The sequence below is a fragment of the Rissa tridactyla genome, unplaced genomic scaffold (genome assembly GCF_028500815.1).
Source record: "Rissa tridactyla isolate bRisTri1 unplaced genomic scaffold, bRisTri1.patW.cur.20221130 scaffold_29, whole genome shotgun sequence".
Lineage (NCBI taxonomy): Eukaryota > Metazoa > Chordata > Aves > Charadriiformes > Laridae > Rissa > Rissa tridactyla.
The window spans coordinates 4,547,959-4,570,047 of record NW_026529507.1 but is presented as its reverse complement, the minus strand read 5'-3'; the positions used below and the strand labels follow the sequence as shown (position 1 = coordinate 4,570,047).

Here is a 22,089-nt window from a genome sequence, read left to right as displayed (position 1 = left end):
GGGTTTGCAGATGGCAACGTAGCGGTCATAGGACATGACGGTGAGAAGAAAATACTCAGCTGACATGAAAAAGAAAAAGAATAAGAGCTGGGCCACACATCCTGTGTAGGAGATGTCCCTGGTGCCCCACAGGGAATTGGCCATGGATTTGGGGACAGTGGTGGAGATGGAGCCCAGGTCAAGAACAGAGAGGTTGAGGAGGAAGAAGTACATGGGGGTGTGGAGGCGGTGGTCACAGGCGATGGTGGTGATGATGTGGCCGTTGCCCAGGAGGGCAGCCAGGTAGATGCCCAGGAAGAGCCCGAAGTGCAAGAGCTGCAGCTCCCGTGTGTCTGCGAATGCCAGGAGGAGGAACTGGGTGGTGGAGCTGCCATTGGATATTTGTCCTCTGGACATGGGGACCTGTTCGAAGAAGAGACCAAAGTCTATTCAGTTTCTCAGAAAAACTTCTGAAAGTTCCTCTCCCCTTTCAAGCAGACCTTTGGCAGGTCCCTTTCATGAGCTGTGGTTGGTGCTGGCTGAGGGTGCCGCTGGGAGCAGGGGGCTCTGCAGGATTCAGTCCTGCCTACAGCAAATTGGTCGATAGGAAGACGGGGTGATCTTAGCCTACATCCACTTTTGATATCGAAGAGCTTTTCAGCATTGTCACTCCTAATTCACCCGACGGCAGAGCAAAGTTGAGGGGAATTTGTTCTGTGGATTTTGTTCCAGTTGTCACACAAGAGCTGAGGAGTTTTGGAGCATTCCTGCTGCACTCCAAGTGAAATCCTGTGGGTGCTGGCAGGCAAAGGGACTGTCCCTCAGTGAAGAGTGTGGAGAGCTGACCTGTCCCTCAGCCCTGCTCCCAGCTGCCCTGGGCAGGCACCTTTTTGAGCTTGAGGACAGTAACACCCAGGTGTTCCCCCCAGAAGACCAGGACACTGCTGAGAGCAGAGGAATCTCATCTCTCCCCTCCCAGCCAGGGACACAGAGGCCTCATTGCAGCTGCCTACCTACAGCCGTCCCGTGGCATCTCCTTGGCCTTAGCGCTGTGGTGTCTTCTCTGTCGGGTACTTAGAAAACACAGAGATGCCATGGGAGAGTTGTGACCTTCTGGAGGGCAGCCTGCAGCTCAGCAGGGCCCCCTCAGGGAAAGAGCCAAATGTCTTTAAGATGGGGTGTCCTAAAAGGTCTTTTCCAGTCAGGCACACTCTGGTGCCTGGCTCCAAAGTCCGCGAGGGGATTTGGCTGCTTTTCCTCCATGGAAACATCTGCATGGCAGGACCCAAGTGCTTGTGTCTCAGCTGAAGCTGAATCCCCATCTCCCTCTTTGTTGGTCGAGCTGTTGGGAAGGAAAGTGATGGCCGAGTGTTTGTGACGCTGAGAGTGGGGGGCTGCACTGTGTGGGAGAGGAGACCTGGGAGCTGCTGCAGGAAAGGTGCTTGCACTGCAGCGGATGGCAGGGGGGTGCCCGAATCCCCCCTCCCCTCACGTTTCTGGGATCTCCTCCCTCTCCCTCTCTGACAATGTTTCTGCTGCCTGGAGCTGTCTCTGCTGGGAACCGCTTCTCTGTGCCCAGGTCTCCTCCTTTGCAGTGCTCACAGAAAGAGAACTCCATCCCACCTGCGATGTGCTCAGCTCTGCCCTGCAAACACCTCCTGGCAGCAGGGAACTGCTCCAGGGCATCTCTGCCTGCAGAGGGGCAAAGGGGCGGCTCAGAGAACTCAAAGGGAGTGGGCGACCCCGTGCCTTCGCAAGAGTGGGAAAATAAAGTCCCATCTCCCACTGTCCACCCAGCCAAACAAGGTGACTCATCTCAAAGCACAGACTCCTTCCCTTTCAGGTAATCCCCACTTTGACCAGCCTCTTGAAAAGTTTCCTTGGAAATGCCCTGGCAGTGATCCCCCGGGGTGCAGGGACCGTCTGCGGAAGGACAGCCCTGGGCTCCTCTGGCTGCACACCCAGTTTGGTACCCCTGCAGTCATCCCAAAGACAAGGAAACCACCGTGCCCCGACCTACTGAAGTGCAGCAGGGAAGCCCTGCTCCAGAGCACGTCCTCCTCCTCTACTTGGGAATCTCTGAGAATCCTCCTGCCAGGTCCTGCAGGCTGCGGGATGAACCAGGTCTAGGATGTCCTCCAAAGAACACCAAACTCAGTACCCTGCAGCCAGAGACTTACCATATAGAGGGCTGTGAAGATTCCTCCCGCAGTGAGAGCTCAGCTATCCCCCCGCTCCTAGAGTGCCTTTAACATCTCTGCCTTGCTCCTCTCCCCTTGGCACCTGCAGGCAGTGCCCTCAGCCCTGCTGCGCTTTGGGCAGAGCTGTCTCTCTGCAGTGCTGTGGAAGGAGTGCTGCCCGCTTGCCATGAGCTCCCTCTGTCCCAGGAGCCCAGCCCAGCTCAGCAGCAGAGGACCAGCCCAAGGCAGCCCTTTCTCTGCCCACTTTGGCCTCCCTTCAGGTGTCCCTGGGGCTTCGGGAGAACCTGCTGGGAAACAGGCTGAAGTCAGCACTGAGGTTCCCTTCCTCAGCTGGGCAGAGACACTTCTTTCCAGCTGTGTCATTTCTATTCCCAGAGACAGAGTTAGGCATGAGAATAGCCTTTCCTTGTCTCACCATTAGACAGGACACCCAGACAGCTCTTTACCCCTGGTGGGTGCAGTGATGCAGCTGAATCATTTGAGGCATCTCATCCTGGGTTTGAAGTCCTGGGCTAGGGGAGGACTCCCTCTTGTTCCTTCCACAAACCCACAGGAGGTGGGATTCTTCTTGCCTCAGTTCAGGTGTGCACAAATACAGGCAGCTGTATGGGAGCTCCTTGTCTCAGCTCTCAGGCTACTTAATGGAGATTGAGGGTGTTGTTCAGGTGGAAACACCTGGTGACATTGGAGGTGACACCAGAGCTTGTCCAAGACATTTGCAGGTGACTGCAAGCTCTAATGCGGCAATGCTGAGAGACAAGGCAGCATCGGGGGGCACCATCCTGGAGCCTTGTGAGGAATTCCTTTGGCAGATGGAAATGACAGCAGGTGTTTACATTTAAGACAACTAAAACCTTTCCTTTTCCTTGTATCTACAGCAGCCTACAGAGGTCATCAGCTGAGCAAACAGACCTAAGTCCCTCTCTTTCTCTTCTCCATCAGCTGTAGTTCCTAGCTCTCCACTGACTGTAATGGCAGTTGTTTCAGGGACATCCCTACATGGCTTAACCCAATTCAGGAAGCTTCTCAATGGCCAAACACAGGTCTGTGGTGCTAAGTGAGATGCCAGCGCTCTCCAGCACAGGCTGGCAGGGACCGCACAGGACCTGTGGGAAAGCCATTGGTGTTCAGAGCAGATGTGTGAGGGACACCTCAGAGGGCACTGCAGGCCGATTTGGTTCCTTTGTGCAAGCCTATGTGGCATCTCAGGCACGTTCAGTTTCCGTGGATCAGCGACTGAAACCCACCACTGCAGTGAGGCACGGTCTCACCCATCTCCATTCAGCTGATGCAGAGCAGGTCATGAACAGGAAGCCTATCACACTGGGGCCTCAAATGATTTGGCTGCTCCCAAACTCTCCCAGTTCTTCTTTCAACAATCCTTTCCTGAGGCCCTTGATGAGACAGTCGACACAGGTGAATGATTTTCACAGTGTTCCTGGATCACAGCTTATCCACACGCAAGGACATTTTGAGCAGCACCTTGTCATCCTGGAGATCAGCTTCACCTCCGCCACAGGTCTTCAGCAACACTACAGACAACAAAGCCTGCTTCTTCCAGGGCTACAGAGCCCAGCCTGGCTTTTCTGGTGTTGTAGGGAGCAGCGTTTCCTCGTTTAGTGCCTTCACATTGCCGCCTGCCGTCGCATCCAGTATGTCTCTGGTCTCGAGCACAGCATTAGCAGGTGTGGGGTCTTGGGCACTTGGTACTGGGTTTGCCTGGGACAAGTCCAAGCTTGGCCCCAGTGCTCCAGCTCAGGTGCTGCAGACCAAATGTGCACCAGTGCCCTCAGCCTGGGGCACAGACCGGAGGAGCTGGAGTCCCATGTGCCATCCTAGAGTTTGTACGTTGGTGGAATAAGTGGCAAGGGGTGGTGGGACAGCTCACAGTGGTGCTGCCATGGTGCATAGGGGCTTTTCAGGAGAGACGGGCCAGGAAGATGAGGAGGGAGATGCCCTCCATGTGCAGGAGCTTGTTCTATGTGTGGAGCTCCTCTATGGGATGTGCAGCAGGTTGCGTGAGCCCTTGTGAGTGAGGGTCAAAGGAGAGGCCTGTTAGTGTGACACCCTCGTGGGAGACAAAGCACCTGCAATCAGGGTAAGGAAGTGGAGAAAGGTTTGCTTAAGCAAGCCATGGAAGTCCTCAGATCCATGACCCCAAGTGCTATTGGAGACTTTAATGACACTCACTGGCAGGTGAGCATGGCAGGATGCATACTGTCCAGCTGGTGTTGGGGTCTCTTTGGACAACTTCTTTGCACAGGCGCAGACCAACAAAGGTGATGCTCACTCCAATCCAGTCCTTGCAAAAGAGGAAGTGCTGATCAGGGATGCGAAAACCAGTGTCAGCTTTGGCTGTAGGGACCATGAAATACTGGGAGAAGATTTTAGCCTCTTCAGGGGACTTTCAGTGGTAGGCCCATGGGCAGCAGTATTCAAAGGCAGCAGAGCTCAGTACAGTTGGTCTTTCAGAGAAGCCGGAAAACAACCAGACATTTCAGGAGAGCAGCTTGGCTAAGGAAGGAACGTGGATGCAAGGACTGATGCAGGAATTTAGAAATAGGGATGGCTTTAGAGGAGCCAAAGCTTCCCTAGTGTTGACCCTTGCAAGAGCTTCGAGGACATCAAGAGGATCTCTTAGTACTTCCAGACCAATGCAAGAAAAAACCCAAAGATTATCTGTGGCCACTGCAGAATTTAGTAAGAACAGGTGTAGAGAAATATGAGATACTGTATCCCCCTTGCCTTAGTCTTCCCCAGCAAGGTCTCTCAGCCCTTTGCTCCTCAAGGCAGGAGTCTGGAAGAAAATAACCAGCAGTGAATGCGGATCAATTCAGGTGTCACTTGGGCAAACATAGTCCTTACCAGGCTATGGGGCTGGAGGGGCAGGCTCCCAAGGACCTGAGCGAGCAGGACGGTGTCACCGTGAGGCCCTTCTCCATCATCTTTGAAAGGTCACGGAGTCTGAGGGAACTCCCTGATTACTGTAAGAACCCAAACATTGCATGCACCTTGCAAAAAGGCCCAAAGGATGAGCAGGGTAACAGAAGGCTGTGCCCCCCTGTGACACCCCTTTCTGGGTGTCTGAAAGAGAAGGTGATTTACCCTGGATTTACCCAAGGTAGCTTCTTCCTGGCCATCCTTTTTACGTTTTCTGAAGAAAGGAGAGGATTTCTGGGCAAGGAAGAGCAATGATTGTCTTCTACCTGGAAGTCAGCAAGGCTTTCAGCATCATCCCCCACAATGTTCAATGTCAGCACACTATGGTCTGCATGGATGGATAAATAGATGGGTAAAAACCAGCTGGACAGGAGGGCTGTCGTGGTTTGGGGCAGATTGGCCAATGGTGAGATGACAGATGCTCTCCCCCACCTCTCATTCCAAGGAGACACAGAAAAGAGATAAAAGATTTATGAGTTTAGAAAAAAATGGTTACTGTAATAAAAAAGTAATAGTTCATTAAAGTAGTTACATTAATGAAATATTAATAATAAAATATAAAGGAAATAATGAAATAGATACAATGCACACAAAACCCTTTCAGGCTCCCAGGGAGATGTCAATGGCAGGCACTGGGGAAGTCAAGGACTGGACTCAGCACCAGATAGGAACTGGATATCGGATATAGATTCAGGAACACACAGGTCAGGATCAAAGTCAGAGAAACAGGGTCCTCCTCAGACATCAGTCACTGAACAAAGAGAGCCATTAAAGAAAAGAGCCGACCTTTTGATTCCTCATCTTTTATACTGAGCATGGGAGATGGGATGGAACACTCAAGAGATGGGATGGAACCATGGTAATGCTGGCCTCCTTTGTGGTATCTCTGCAATAAAAGGGAGTTTCCTCAGTGCCATGGGTGAAAATAGGCCTTTTCTTCCCAAACTGGAGTGCAGAACACACTCAGGGAACTGAAGGCTGAAAGGCCTTGATGACGTGCTTGGGTGCTGAATGGATGTGGGGGATGGATGGGGGCACCCCTCATGTCTCATCATGATGAGAAGTCATGACATGAGATGTCAAAACTGGCTCATAAGTCATGACTGACTCACCCCAGAATTCCCTCTCGATTGCCTGTACATCACCATTCAGGGACGGAGCACCAGCCACGTCCCTTGCCTTTGGGGATTCACAAAGTCCAAGCCTGATGGTGAAGTCGGCACTCACAGGAGTGATGGGTGGCCCCATTGAGGCCATCGCTCCTCTTCAGGAACAGCAGGGAAAGCTCTGGATGACGAAGGATGCCAGGACATGCTCCAGAAAGAGAAGATCAGTGCTAATCCTGACACCTGAGTGCAAAGAAATAGTTGCACTTCAACAAAATAAATTACAAAAAATCCCAAACTAAACCCAGAGAACAGCATCCGCCACCAGCACCGTTTCAGTGGTAGTTCCAGCCGCTGCAGAGCTGCAGCTGACGGCCCTGCTGTCCCTGTCGCAGGAATCCAACTGACAGCAGTTACCAAGGCCCTTTGGGAAGACTGCACTGGGTGTCACCTTCTCTGAAGAGGACCTGCTGCTTCCCTCTGGCTGCCATTAGCAGCAGAGCCCTCTGGTTCTCCACCCCACACTTTGCCCCCTTGGACACAGGAGGGACCGGCTTTCAGCTGCTGCTTTAACAACTGCCTTCGCTGTGCTCCTTTTCTGTCTCTCTTCCTACCGCATCTGTCAGGATGGGCTTCTTCTCATTCCAGACGGAGCCCAAAGCCTCAGAGTACACTGCCACCCCCTACTTACCCACCCTGGGATGTGTTGAAGAAATAACAATTAGCAAATAGGAACTCTACCCATAGCGCGTATCTGGCCAGCCTATAAAGCTGTAACAGCTCATCCTAAAGCTCCGAAGGCATAGACCAGCCATCACTTTGATCCCATATCTACCTCCTGTATGATCTGTCCTGAAGGTCAAATCATCGTTACCTTCAGAAGAGGATGGAAGGTGAGAAGTGGGCAGTAAACGATGAATGGTTGGGAAAAAGCAGCCAAGCAAGTGGCAAAGGCAGGAGCCGAGTTGTCCCAAGGCCAGCTCAGCCCAAGGAGCTTTGGCTGGCCCGCTCTTGAGGATGCCAAGCCCTGGCCAGGTGAGCTCACAAGCAGTGGCCAGGTGCCACATCACTGCCCCTTTGTGACAGGGGCCACCCCCACATGCACGGGGACGCACTGTGGCCCCTCAGCCACCACAGCTGGGGCACCTCCTGCAGCCACCAGCCGGCAGCTGTTGGGCTGCCCCAGGCACTGCTGGCCAAGGGCTGCTCGTCTGCCCACAGAGCTCCCGCCTCTGCCTGGAGCCGCACCAGCCCCAGGAATAAAAACCTGCCCAGGGCTGTCAGCGAGCCCCTTCACAGCTTTGGCCGGCACAGTCGGGGGGCTGAGGCCTTCTTTTCCACTCTTCCCAGGTGCAGGACTGCATCCACGAGACTCCTGTAGCAAAGCACCTGGTGTCTGACAGGTTTGTTTCCAATGAATTTAATCTACCCCCAAGATACAGCCACAGACTGACTCTGAACTAGTGCTACCAAAGAACCCCCTTGAGCAACTGCGCTGGGTGCACCTTGGGTGGCTGCCAGGCCCCCACCCAGCTGCTCTCCCACCCTCCAGATCCAAAAAACATTTGTGGGTGGCTTTTTAGCATCTGGTTTAACCCCACGACCTGCCTGGAGGGCAATGAGTGTTGCCTCTGCCCCAAGAAGGCAGCTGGTTGTTATCCCTGCCCTCCTTGAGCTCACCAGTTGGGCCCCTGCACCTCCTGCGTCCTCCAGTTTTCCCCACTCTTGCTCGGGGCAGTGAGTTCCTCCTGCTCAGCTCAGGGCAGGGAGTTTTCCTCCTGCTCCACTTGGGGAGGCTTTCTTCTTTATATCCTTCCCTTGGGGCATCCAGTGTGGCCTCAGCCTTGCTTGGGTGGCTTCTTTTCATCGTGTCCCCCTCAGGACAGCTGGTTTTTCCCCTCTCTTGCCTGGGGAGGCTCCTTTTGCCCCTGCCCTACACCAGGTGCTGGATTTACTCCTGCCCTGCTCAAGGTGGCTCTTTGTGCCTCTGCTGAAATCGGGGTGACTCGCTTTGCTCCTGCCCCGCTTGGGGCATTTAGTTTTTTCCCTCTCCGCTCAGGGCATCTCCTTCTGCCCCTGCCCCCACCCCGCTCGCAGGGGCCATTAATGTCCCGGCCACAGCAGGACCACCGGGGCTCCAGCGCCATTCCCCTGGCACCAGCCCCTGGCCAAGTGCTGCCCTGAATTGTCACATCACAACCACGCTTTTGCTTCCCAGCCTCCTCTAGCACCGCTCCTCCAGCTGGCATCTGACATTGAAAAAAGAGCCTGAGCCCTGTGATCCCTCAGCTTTTATACTGAGCAAGATGCAGGTGGGATGGAGTACTCTGTTAGTCAGCTTTGGGTCACCTCTCCTGTGCGCTCATTCCCAAAGGTGCCATCCCTCTACGCTTCTCCCTTCCGACCCTCCGTGCCCTGCCATGTGTAACCCACCACAGTCATCCTTCCCAACTCTCCTGCTACCAACAGTGCTAACAGGGTGGGATTCCTCAAGGGCTCCCCCAGCTTGGCATCATCTACAAAGGAGGTGAAAGTGCATTGTCTGCCATCATACGGAGAGATAATAATGTTCCATAGTAGGTGTCAAGGGCTGGTCTTTGATGGATGCCACTAGTAAGTGGGTTCCAGAAGGACTTTGTACCACAGATGATGTCCCTCCGTCATTATTCAGACAGCTTTCCACCAACCACATCGTCCACTTCTTCAGCCCGGCTGTCAACAACCTGGCTATAAGGAGACTACAGAAGACCATGTCAAAGGCCTTGCTAAAGTCCGGGTACACAACATCCCCTTCTTTTCCCTCCCACATGTCTTCTGCCATCCCTTTCTTGTCCTTCAAACGCCTGCAGATGGCTGCAGGAGGACTTGTCATATCCCCTTCCCTGATGAGGCTGGCCAGTCTGTCATTGTCCCAATCCTCCTTCCTGCCCTTTTGGAACACTGGGTTCATGTCTGCCTTTTCCAAGGCCCCAGGAACCTCTCAGATGGCTCTGGCCTTTCCAAGGTGTTGGAGAGAGATGTCACAATGACACTGGCCAGCCTTCCCCATCTCCCTGACACCAAAAGCCTTCTCACTGTGGAAAACTTCCAGAGGCGTCACTTGCCAAGGAGTGCCCAGGACACAATACTTAACTTGTCCAGGCCCTCAGGGCCACTTCAGAAGAGTGATTTCTTCCTACAAGCCCACGACTCCAACGGGATCTCTCTGCAGCCGACAGCTTTCCTAAGCTGTTTCTGTCAGTTCCTCCCAACCCCCATCCTTCCTTCTCCTCAGGCTGTAGATGAGAGGATCGAGCAGGGGTGAGGTGCGTGTTGAAACAGGGCTTTGTTAAACTCTCTCAGGAGGGCTGTTCTGGGCATCCCACTGAGAGTGGTGGGGGTGCCGCAGAAAGGAGTGGCTCCAGGGAGGGCAGAGGAGCCGGTGGAGGCGGCCTTCTGCCTGCCCATGCTGGGCAGGAGAGCTGCCCCCAAGTGCAGCTCTGCTGCACACACAGGATTCCAGCATGAACAGGAAGGGGAAGATTGGGTCTAGAAAGAGGTTATGAAAACAAAGTCCATGATGAATGTAATGGTTTCACATCAGGAGAGTTTCAGCATTGGTGCAAACAGCCCAGCCCACCTATTTCTGAAGACATTTGCTTCTCTGTCAGCTGCTTAAAAAAATTGTGAAGGACGTTCAGAGAGGTGAAACATGGAGGGTGTGTGCCTCTCACTGCATTCCTACTCCCTAGACGTGCTCTGTGCTCTGTGAGAGGTGAGAAATGCCATCTTCTAGAGGGCAATGCCGCTCACGCCTGCAGAACCCTTTCAGACTGCACAGGGGAGATGCTCCACAGAGGTGCTTCTGTCACACCGTGTAATCAAAGGGACAGGCCATGAAGAGAGGGGAGGGTGAGGTAGCACACAGGTGTTCCTGGAGACACACACGGCACTGTCAGGGCTCTGGCAGGGCTGCTCAGAGACACGAGTCCTTCCCTGGCACGGGCAGAGGCCCTGCAGCAGACTCCATGGCCTCCTGTTGCCACTCCCAGAGGCCGGCAGCACCTCAGCCCCGCGCTGTGTCTCCCTGCTCGGCACCTCTCTGAGATGCCCCACGGCGTGAGGAATGGACACAGGGACCTGGGGTCAAGGAAGCCCATCCCAGTGCTGCATTCAGGGGGTTTCCCAGGGGACGTTACTCTCCAAGTGAAGTCACCTCCAGACACTGTCTGTCCCACAGCCCTTAATGGAACCCCCAGGAACAGCGGATGGTGTTTGTTCTCACTCAGGTTAATCTCACCACACGCACATTATGCTCACGCCTGTGGTTGTTACTGCCCAGGTGTGTGACCATTGCCCTGTGGCAGCTTCCCTGGGGTGTCCTGCACACACAGGACCTGACAAGAACCTGCTCTGCTGGTCCTTCATGTCTTTCCCAGGAACCCTGGCTGAGCGAGGGACCTGCTGCTTGTCCCCCCCCGCACACTTTACACAATTAAGTTCTACGCTGGTGGTGCCATTTGTGGGGAACTTTCCTGGGCATGTTCTTGACAGCAACATTGGGAGACGACCTTCCAAAGGTGTTTTTGCCTGAAGGCCTTCAGGCACTGCCCTGAGGACATTCCCTGCTGTGATGGAGGTGCTGTTAGGGAGGCCAGCTCTGTCAGAGAACTGACCCGTCCCTGCCCCTGCCTGTGGTCACAGGGCTGCCACACCACAGCAGTAGGAGAGAGCTGCCACACCACAGCAGTAGGAGAGAGCTGCCAGAGCAATCAGGCCTTCCAACAGCGCAAGGGATCAGAATGGAGAATGTGGAAATGGGAAGAGAGCAGCTGTGAGAAGACCAAGGCTGGTTCTCCCTCCTCTTCTTCCCTCTCCTCTGTCCTGTTCTTTCCCCTCCACCTCTGCACACAGGCATGCCCTGCAGCTCCAGAGAGGGCTTCAAACGAAGGATCTTGAGCAAACAAGTCGCTGGAAGGTGCTTTCTTTCTTTTTTTAAATACACAGAGAGCGCGGGGCCTCATTTACAGAGACTGTGGGACTCACAAATTTACAAAGATGCATAATTAGAAGCAGCACAAATGACAATATTTCTTTGTAGACAACATTATACAAAGCAAACAAAGAAAACAAAAAAAAAAACCATAACAAAACAACCAAAACCCAAACCACAAATCAAAACCAAATATTACAATAACTTTGCTTGCCAAGCTGAGATGGGCTTTGCTGGCAATGAGAAACATGATGAGAGATTTGCAGAAGATGACTGTTTATTGCTTCTGAAAATCATCTGGTCATCAATTTCCACAGGGCATCCTTGAGCTCCTGGTTCCTCATGCTGTAGATGAGGGGGTTCAGTGCTGGAGGTATGACCGAGTACAGAACAGCCACCACCAGATCTAGAACTGCAGAGGAGATGGAGGGGGGCTTGAGGTGGGCAAACATGGCAGTGCTGAGAAACAGGGAGACGATGGCCAGGTGAGGGAGGCACGTGGAAAAGGCTTTGTGCCGTCCCTGCTCAGAGGGGATCCTCAGAACGGCCCTGAAGATCTGCACGTAGGACAGCACGATGAACACAAAACAACCAAAGCCTAAACAGGCACTGACCACAAGAAGCCCAACTTCCCTGAGGTAGGAGTGTGAGCAGGAGAGCTTGAGGATCTGGGGGATTTCACAGAAGAACTGGTCCAGGGCATTGCCCTGGCAGAGGGGTAGGGAAAATGTATTGGCCGTGTGCAGGAGAGCATAGAGAAACCCACTGCCCCAGGCAGCTGCTGCCATGTGGACACAAGCTCTGCTGCCCAGGAGGGTCCCGTAGTGCAGGGGTTTGCAGATGGCCACATAGCGGTCATAGGCCATAATGGTAAGAAGACAGAACTCTGCTGTGAGAAAGAAGATATAAAAGAAGAGCTGAGCAGCACATCCTGCATAGGAGATGTCCCTGGTGTCCCAGAGGGAATTGGCCATGGATTTGGGGACAATGGTGGACAGGGAGCCCAGGTCAAGAACAGAGAGGCTGAGGAGGAAGAAGTGCATGGGGGTGTGGAGGCGGCTGTCACAGGCAATGGTGGTGATGATCAGGCCGTTGGCCAGGAGGGCAGCCAGGTAGATGCCCAGGAAGAGCCCGAAGTGCAAGAGCTGCAGCTCCCGTGTGTCTGCGAATGCCAGGAGGAGGAACTGGGTGATGGAGCTGCTGTTGGACATTTGTGCACTCTGAGCATGACAAGAAAGAGCAGTTGACAAGATAAGGAAGGCTTCGTTGAGCCAATCCTATTCTATTTCCCAAAAAATCCCTGCAAAATGACTTCTCTTCCTTTGGAATAATTTCATTCAGCTGCTTTTTTGAGATCAGGCTTGTGCTGCTGAGGGCACTTTCTTTGCAGGAGCACAAATCCTTCTCTTTCCCATTGCCTTTAGCCTGAACACTGCTGAGCCCTGAGGGACAAAAGGGCTCTCTGTGCCCTAGTGCAGAGTCAGGAGAGCTGCTCTGCTCACCAGTAGACCTGCTGGGCACCACCCAGGTGTCCTGTGCTTGCACTGCTCTCCCTGTAAGAATGGTCTCCCTGACAACGTACTTGAAGATGAAATTCGCCTTTTGTGAGTGTGGAAGGTTTAAAGAGTCATAGACTCATAGAATTATTTAGGTTGGAAGGGACCTTCAAGATCACCGAGTCCAACCGTAAACCTCCAGTTTCAAAGTCGGTTTCTCCCATCTGGTTTCTCTGTCCCTGTGCAGCGGAGCAGAGAGGGATGCAGCCGGGTGGAGTGGCTCTCTGCTGCCTGGAGCTGCCCCTGCCAGGAGCTGCTGCTCTGTGCCCACGTCTCCTCCCTGTCCCTGCTCCCACAGCCCATCCCACCCGCTGGGGGCTCAGCTCTGCCCTGCAGACCCCTCCTGGCAGCAGGGCACTGCCCAGGGCCATCTCCCTCTTTGTGGCTCCTCAAGAGGAGAGAAAGCCTGATGCTGGAAGCAAAGGTGCTGCTGGTGCTGTGTGTAGGGAGAGGAGGGGCTGAAGGCACTTTGTGAGCTTTCTGGCAGATCTGCTGATCCCTCAGTGGAACAGTGACAGCTCCTTTCCCTCAGGAGACAGCTGAGAGCACAGACCCTGCAATGCCTTCATCTTCCAGGCAGCCCCTGCCTTGCCTTTCCTCTGTAAATGCTGCCTCTGCCAGTGCTCTGGGGGAGATCTGCAGCTGTGGGCAGCCCTGACCCACACAGCACACACTCGAAAAAGAGCCAAAGGACCCTGCCCTGAGGGGAGTCTCTCCTTTTCCCCACAGCTTCTCCCCACAGACGCTCGGGGGGGAACTCCTTGGGCAGGCTGAGAGCTGACCCTGGCAAGCAGCAGAGTCCCTGCCCCGGCACACAGAGCCCTGGGCTGCAGGGACCCTGCTCTCAAGGACAGCCCTGGGCACCCCTGCCTGCACACCCACCTGTCTTCAAAACCCTGCCACAGTCCCTCGCAGAAGGCAGCCCTCCTTCATTGTCGCTGCCATGGTGCAGCAGGGCATCCCTGCTCGGAAGCACGGCCTCCTTCTCCACACCAGAGAAGCCAGGAGAGCCATCCTGACAGCTCCTCTCAGCCAGCCCTAGAACATCCCTCCAGGAGACCCCCCTGCATTGCCCCACAGCCAGAGACTGACTGTGTCAACAGGGGTGAAGATTTCCCCGAGAACGAGCTCAGAACTCTCCTCCCACTCCCAGCTGCCTTTATCCTCTCTGTGCCTGGCTCCTCTCGGGTGCCTGCAGGCAGTGCCCTCAGCCCTGCTGCGCTTGGCAGAGGAGCTGCTCCTGGGCAGAGCTGTCTCTCTGCAGCGCTGCCCGCTTGCCATCAGCTCCCTCCATGCCAGGAGCCCAGCCCAGCTCAGCAGCAGAGGACCAGCCCAAGGCAGCCCTTTCTCTGCCCCCTCGGGGCTCCCTCCAGGTGTCCCTGGGGCTCCAGGGGAACCTGCTGGGAAACAGGATGAAGTCACCACTGATGTTCCCTCCCTCAGCTGGGCAGAGACACTTCTTTCCAGAACTTTTAATTCTCCTCTCAAAGTTACATCAAAATATCGCCTTTTTTGCTCTTATTATTAGAAAGTGTTCCCAGACAGTGACAGGCAGTCATCTGCCTTACCCCTGCTGAGGGAAGGGATTCAGCTGAATCTGTGGTTCATCTCATCCTGCGCTTCAATTCCTGGCATTTGAAGGAGACACAACTGCCTTCCATGCCTGCCACAAACCCACAGGAGGTGGGATTCCTCTTGCCGTAGGTGTTCAGGTGTGCATAAAATACGCACATGCACGTGAACTCCTTGTCTCAGCTCCTGTGCTCATCAATGGAGATGGAGAGCAGGACACAATGCCTGGTGACATTGAAGGTTTCAGGGATGGTCAAAGGTGTGTGCTGATAACTGCAGGCTCTACTGGAGCTGTTCATAGAGAGAGGGCAATGTCTCAGGGACCCTGAATGAGCCTTGTGGGAAATTCCTTTGGCCAAGTGAAATGACAGCTGAGGCCCAAATAAAGGCCAAAAGAATCTTCTCCTACTTGTATGTTCATGGCAGTCTTTAGGGATATTCATATGAACAACCGCAGTCCTGGGACACAGGGAGAGCTTGGTCTCTCTCTCTTCCATCAGCTCAATTTTCCAGATCTCCAGTGACTCTAATGGCATTTGTGCCATGTTCAGCCCCACTTTGCCTAACAGAATTCAGGGCAGCAACTCAATATAATGTTCAAATCCAGGCCCACAGAGCTACATGAGGTGCCAGGGCTGGCATGGACCACACAGGACCTACAGGAAATCAATTCCCTTTCAGTGCGGATGCATCACAGATGCCCCACATGGCATGCTAGAGCGTTCTATTTGGTGCTTTTGTGCCGTTGACTGATGCATTCAGTCATCAGTCATCAGAGAGGCGAGGTCTGTCCCTTCTCCACACAACAGCTGCAGGCATTGCATGGACATGGAGGACATCACACGGGGATCTTTACTCACTGCCCTGATGATACAATCAATGAAAAGACCAATAGATTTCACAGTGTGCCTGGATACATCTTGTCCTCCAGGGCAGCATCCTCCAGATCCAGCAGTGGTGCATATCGAAACTCAACTGAATCTCAAATAGGAATTCCAGGGCACCAAGAGGATCTTTGGTAACTCAGGAACAGTTAAACGAAGAAAAGGGAATAATGTAGGAGCAGTGCTGAATTTAGTAGGAGTAGGTGTAGGTAGATCCGAGATATTCAATGTCCTCTTTGCCTCAGTTACCACCAGTGAGGTCTCCCAGGCCTTGGTAGAGCAAGTCTTAAATAGGAACACGAAGAAGTCTCCAGGTAAATGAGGAGATTCCTATGGGGAACAGTAATTGCCCAGGCATTCACTGGCCAGGCAGAGAAACAAGGTGCCAGCAGCCTGGAGCATCATGAGACGACTTCTTAGCAGAGCTGCCTGGTGGGCCAGGAAGGACGATGCTCACCTAGACCTGGTCCTGGCCAACAAGGAAGCGCTGGTCAGGGATGTGATAATTAGTGTCAGCCTTGCTGGAGTGACCAGGAAATAGCGGGGTCCCAGATGCCAAAGAGGAGTGAGGAAGGCCAGCAGAGGAACACACGTGGGTGGCTCCAGAGGAGAAGACTTTGATGTACTCGGGGGACTGATACAAGCGGTGCCATGGCAAGCAGCTTTGAAGGGTGAAGGAGCTCGGGAAATCGTATAGGCATTACAGGACGGCCTCCTCCAAGCACAGGAATGATGTCTTGGAATACCATGAAGAGAAACACTCATCTCAGGAGGCTGCTGGTATAAACGGACTGGGCTGCAGGGCAAAAAGGCAGCACGCAGGAGGTGGAAGGCGGGGAAGCTGCAGAGGAGGCATTTAGAAACCTGGCCCCAGGATGTCGGGAGGATGCCAAAGCCAAAGCTCCCAGAGGCTTGAGAGTTGCAGGGATGGGTAGAGGAAGCAAAATGAGCTGACAGAGGCTCAGAGGGTCATGTGGAATGAGTCACACTCTGCCTGGAGGCCTGTAACAAGTGGGCACTGCAGAGGTTTGCATCTTGACTGCGTGCCTCAGCCTAGGAGATGGGGATTCCGCCTGCTGGGGGTGGCTGTGCCAGTCCATCCACATGGGTCTAGACGGGGCAGACTCTTCCCGAAGACATTTCTGTAAGCCAAATGTGTTGGGATTAATGCAGAACTGGCTCTTCAAAATCAAGCGTTAAATTGACTTGGCCTCTTTGCTTGGACATCTTTTCATTTTGACTGCACTCCTGAAATCTCTCTAATGAGCCAGAGAAGAGCTGAAGACTGAAGGAAACTTATGCCCAGACTTGGCTCCTTCGTGCGTTTTTTGTGGTAAGGAGCGCTCTGGTGCCGAGTTCCTGAACTGCAGATCCTGAAAGATTGACTAGTCCTCTTGAGAAGTAAAAGCAGCAAACCTCCAGCTTTCTGAGGGTGTTATCAGACCCTGCTGAAGTCCCTCACTGCAGAGACCATGCAGGGAAGGAGCAGACAAAGTTCCTGTCCCTGTGGTGTGGTGAAGCAGGAAGTCGGAGACACATGGGCCAGGAAGAAACTTAAATGTGGAAATCACTGTGAAAGGCCTTGATGTGCTTCACCAAACAGGACGGCCAAGCCTGGACTCCCATCCCCTGGGGAGGGATGTCCGTTGCCTCTTGAGATGCTCTGGGCTCTGTTTGGGTGATGTGGCAGTGATGAGGTGCCAGGTGCAGGTCAGCAGTAGGAACCTCCCAGGCTCTGGGGAGGGTGGGTGAGGAGGCAACAAGGCGCTGGAGCTGTAAGGACTTGGTGTCCTCTCATTGAGCTCAGTGGAAGAGACAGAAGCCACAGCTGAGCAGACAAGGGTCTCCGTTCTCTTGGGGTGTCAAAGCCCCACCAAGGCCCTTGGCCATCCCCAAAACACAGCTACACTCTCCTGTGCCTGGGTCTGCTCCCTTGCTTCCAACACCAAGCTGTGGGTTTCTGAGGATTTGCCAGTGCCTGTGAGCTCCCCACAACCCATCCCGTTTCTTCCAAATCCTTGCTAATGCTCACTTATTGCGCAAGATTTCCAAGCCCCAGAGTTCCCAGAATCCCGTATGTAGCTCCACATCCCAGCACCAAACAGCACATCCCCCTTCTTCTTCTGCCTCAGGATCAAAACTCAACTTAGCTCACTGTTGCATGACACCCCCTGATATTTCCTTTCTTCTTTCTGCCTTTAAGTCCCTCACTGCTGTACCTACACTGCTCTCTCCCTGGGCAAGCAAGGTCAGCTCCTTGGGCACGGCTACCCCAAGCCGTGGGCATTCCCCATTTGCCAGGCTGAGGCATGCACACAAGCTGGAAACAGCTGTTCTCATCCCTGGTTTGCACAGGAGGGGCCTTCCTCCCTGCCATCACTTTTGGTTCTTCCCCTCTTTTGTGTTGCTTTTGAAATCGTCTTTTGTTTTTCCCCCTCACTGCCAGAATCATTTACCAAAACTGGTTTTCAGCGAGAAAGTGGTCAGTGACTGAGGAGGAGTCTGTTTACAAAGCTTTCTGTTCTACCTGGCAAAGTTCAAGCATGGATGGAAAGACAGTCCTGAAAAGAGGATAGTTTTAACACAGGCTTTTCCTCTTTGCCCTCTTTGGCTCTGGTTTTCCCTGAAAACCAAACCTTCCCCTTTTCTCTGGCTGTCCTGCTTACCTTTACTTCCCACATCTCTCCTCATTTGTCACCATCTCCACGCTGCTTTCTCTGTTTCTCTCCTAAGGTTAGGAGACAAAGGTTAAAGCTACTTTGCTGAGGTGTTTTATCTTTCAGTAGAATTCCTTTTAGCCCATCCTAAAAGATATATTTAAATAGACTAGAGTAAGAACGACTGAGAAACACCAATTTTTTTCTCCATCGACTGTAAAGAGGCTCTTGGGTAAAGAGCTCGAATCCAATAACTGGCATACATTTTATAGTGCAGTCCTACTCTGACTCACTTAGCAAGTTTGTTCTCTGTACATCAAAGGATGTCTTCTTGCTCTCAGATGATTCTCCTCTCCTATCTTCTGTTTTCCTTCCAGCCTGTGCCTGAATGTCCCCATGAACCTCTTTTCTCGTCCTTCTATGTTCTTTCGCTCTGTCTCATCTTCTTTTAACCTCCTGAAGCATTGTTTCCTCCACTGACCATCTGCCCTTGAACACTGCAGCTTGGATGCAAACTATTGAACCATACCAGTGTCACGGAGTTCCTTCTTTTGGGCTTCCCCTCCCTCCACCATCAGGAGGTGCCTAATGGCAATAACTCTCTGGGCTTCGGACCTGGTTATCTTAGTTTGCCCTTTTGAGAGGCCTGGTTGACAGAGTCCCCTGGGAGGCAGTCCTGAAGGGCAAAAGAAGTCCAGGAAGGCAGGACGTTTTTCAAGAAGGAATTTTAAAAGGCGCAGGATCAGGCCATCCCCATGTGCCTAAAACCAAGCTGACAAAGAAGACTAGCCTGGTCAAACAGAGAGCTTTGTCTCAAACTCAGGGGAAAAAAGGAGATTATGACATTTTGAAGAAGGGGGAGGCAACTCAGGAGAACTACAAGGATGTTGTGAGGTTATGCAGGGAAAAAATTAGAAAGGCCAATGCCCAACTAGGTCTTTACCTGGCTAATGTCATAACAGACACTAAAACATGTTTCTATGATTACATTAGAAACACAAAGAGAGCTAAGGAGAATCCCCATCCTTTATTGGATATGGCGGAAAACATAGTGAAAATGGATGAGGAAAAGGCTGAGGTACTTAATACCTTCTTTGCCTCCGTCTTTACTAGTAAGACCAGCAGTTCTCTGGGTACTCAGCCCCTGAGCGGGAAGACAGGGATGGGGAGCAGCATGAAGCCCCCATAATCCAAAGGGAATAGTGAGGGACCTGCTACAGCACTTAGACATACACAAATCTATGGGGCCAGATGGGTTCCACCCACAGGTACTGAGGGAGCTGTCGGAGATGCTCACCAAGCCGCTTTCCATCATTTTTCAGCAGTCCTGGCAAAGCGGGGAGGTGCCAGTTAAGTGGAGGTTAGTAAAGGTGACACCCATCAACATAAACGGCCAGAAGGAGGATCCTGGGAACTACCGCCCTGTCAGTCTGACCTCGGTGCGGGGAAGATCATGGAACAGATCATCCTGAGTGCCATCATGTGGCACATGAGGACAACCAGGTGATCAGGCCCAGTCAGCATGGGTTCATGAAAGTCAGGTCCTGCTTGACAAACCTGATCTCCTTCTATGAGAAGGTGACCCACTTAGTGGATGAGGGAAAGGCTGTGGATGTTCTTTACCTGGACTTTAGAAACGCCTTTGACAGCATTTCCCAAAGCATTCTCCCTGAGAAACTGGCTGCCCGTGGCTTGGACGGGAGTACTCTATGCCAGGTGAAAACCTGGCTGGATGGCTGAGCCAAAGAGTGGCCAAAGTGGTGGTGAACAAAGTTTAATGCAGGTGGCAGCTGGTCACAAGTGGTTTTCCCCAGGGCCTACAACTGGGGCCAGTTCCTTTTAATGTCTTTATCAATGATCTGGATGAGGGGATCAAGTGCACCCTCAATAAGTTTGCAGACGACACCAAGTTGGTTGGCAGTGTCGACCTGCTTGAGGGTAGAAAGGCTTTGCAGAGGGATCTGGACAGGCTGGATCGATGGGCAGAGGCCAGTGGCCTGAGGTTCAACACAGCCAAGTGCCGGGTCCTACACTTGGGTCACGAAAACCCAATGCAGCACTACAGGCTTGGAAGTGGCGAGGTGGCTGTTGGTGTCTTCTCCCAAGTAACGAGTTACATGACAAGAGGAAATGGCCAGGAGTTGTGCCAGGGAAGATTTAGATTGGATAGTAGGAAAAACATTTCTTCACTGAAAGGTTTGTCAAGCACTGGAATACTTTTATTTTCAGCCAAATCAAAGGGATTTGGTTGGTATCAGACAGCCAAGTTTAAACGCATGGGGGATGCAGGGCCCCGGGGACAGCCCAGTCCAAAAATCCAACCCCAACAAATCTAGCCCAAAAAGAAAAACCCAACCCAAACACCCCCAACCCAAAAAAACCCAACCAAAACCACCCCAAAATCCACTCCAAACAACTAAAAATCCCAGGGTTCAAAAAGCCCAACCCCAAAAATCGAGTCCCCAAAACCCAAAATCTAATAAAAAAACCATAAACCGAACCCCCAAAAACCCAATCCCAAAAAACCCAAACAAAAAAACCCAACCCAAAATTCAACCCAAACAACCCGAAAAATCCAACCCGAAAAATCCAACCTGAAAAACCAAACCCCAAAAATCCAACCCCAAAAATCCAACCTGAAAAACCCAAAATGCAACCCAAAATATCACTCAAAAAACATAAAATCCACCCCAAAAAATCCAAGCCCAAAAAATCCAAGCCAAAAAAGGTAAAGCCCAAAAATTCCAAAATCCAAGCCAAAATCCAACCATTAAAAAAAACCCCACTCCAACTTCAAACCCAACCGACCCAAAATCCCAGGGCTCAAGGCCAGCTTGGATGGCATTGGAGGAACCTGAGCTGCTTGAACATGTCCCTTCTGATGGCAGACCCACCACTGCGGGCAGCACATCAGCGGTTGCCATGCCACCACCGCCAGACAATCAGCGCTGGCCCTGTCACTGTCATGTCACAATGGCTGCCTGACACGCCCACGCAAAGGCAAAAATCAAGGCCAAAAACTAAATCCAAAAAAACCACCCCAAAATCCAACCCCAAAAACTGAACCCAAAAAAATCCAAAAGCCAACTCCAAAAAACCCAATCCCAAAATATCCGACCCAAAATTCAACCCAACCAAACAGAAACACCCAAACCCAACAAACCCAACCTCAAAAAAACCAACCCAAAATTCAACCCAATAACACAAAAAATCTAACTTTATAAATCCAATGCGAAAAACCCAAAATCTGATCCAAAATCCAACCAAAAAAAAAAAAAACCACCTACAAAAAAATCCAATCCAAACAATCCAATCCCAGAAATACAACCCCAAAAAGCCCAAAAACACAACCGAAAAACTCAGCCAAAAAATCCAAACCCAAAAAATCCAACCCTAAAAAAGCAACTAAAACCAACCCAAATCCAACCCAACCGACCCAAAATCCCAGGGCTCAAGGCCAGCTTGGATGGCATTGGAGGAACCTGACCTGCTTGAACATGTCCCTTCTGATGGCAGCCCCACCACTGCGGGCAGCACATCAGCGGTTGCCATGCCACCACCGCCAGACACTCAGCGCTGGCCCTGCCGCCCTCATGTCACAATGGCTGCCTGACACGCCCGTGCAGGGGTGAAAATCTAACCCCAAAAACCCAACCCAAAATCCAACGCAAAAATTCAAACCCAAAAAAATCCAAAACCTGAACCCAGAAAAATCCAACCCCAAAAAACCCAACATTAAATTCAACCCAACCCACTTGAAATTTCTAACCCGAAAAATCAAACCCAAAAAACCCAAAATATGACACAACATCTAACTGAAAAAAAACAACAATCCACTCCAAAAAATCCAATCCGAAAAAATCCAACCCAAAATTTCTAACCCGAAAAATCCAACCCGAAAAAAATGAAAAACCCAACCCAAAATCCAACCCGAAATTCAGCTCGGTTAACAGAAAAAATCTAACCTTAAAAATCCAACCCGAAAAACCCCAAATACAACAACAACAACAAAAAAACCATACAAAATCCAATCTAAAAAATCCAACCCCAAAAAACCCAAATACTCAATGGAAAACTCAACCAAAAAATCCAACATAAAAAAACCAACCCTAAAAAAACCCGCAAAAAACGCCAAATCCAACCTAAACGACCCAAAATCCCAGGGCTCAAGGCCAGCTTGGATGGCATTGGAGGAACCTGACCTGCTTGAACATGTCCCTGC

The 22,089-nt window shown here is 52.1% G+C and overlaps 1 protein-coding gene across 1 annotated transcript; it reads right to left on the bottom strand.

Moving 5' to 3' along the window:
• Nucleotides 1-11,545: 11,545 nt before the first annotated feature.
• Nucleotides 11,546-12,064, bottom strand: LOC128903361 (olfactory receptor 14J1-like; the record flags this gene model as incomplete). Its single annotated transcript, XM_054187378.1, has 1 exon — nucleotides 11,546-12,064. A coding segment is annotated over exon 1 (519 nt), but the record flags the coding sequence as incomplete, so codon positions are not given.
• Nucleotides 12,065-22,089: the final 10,025 nt, after the last annotated feature.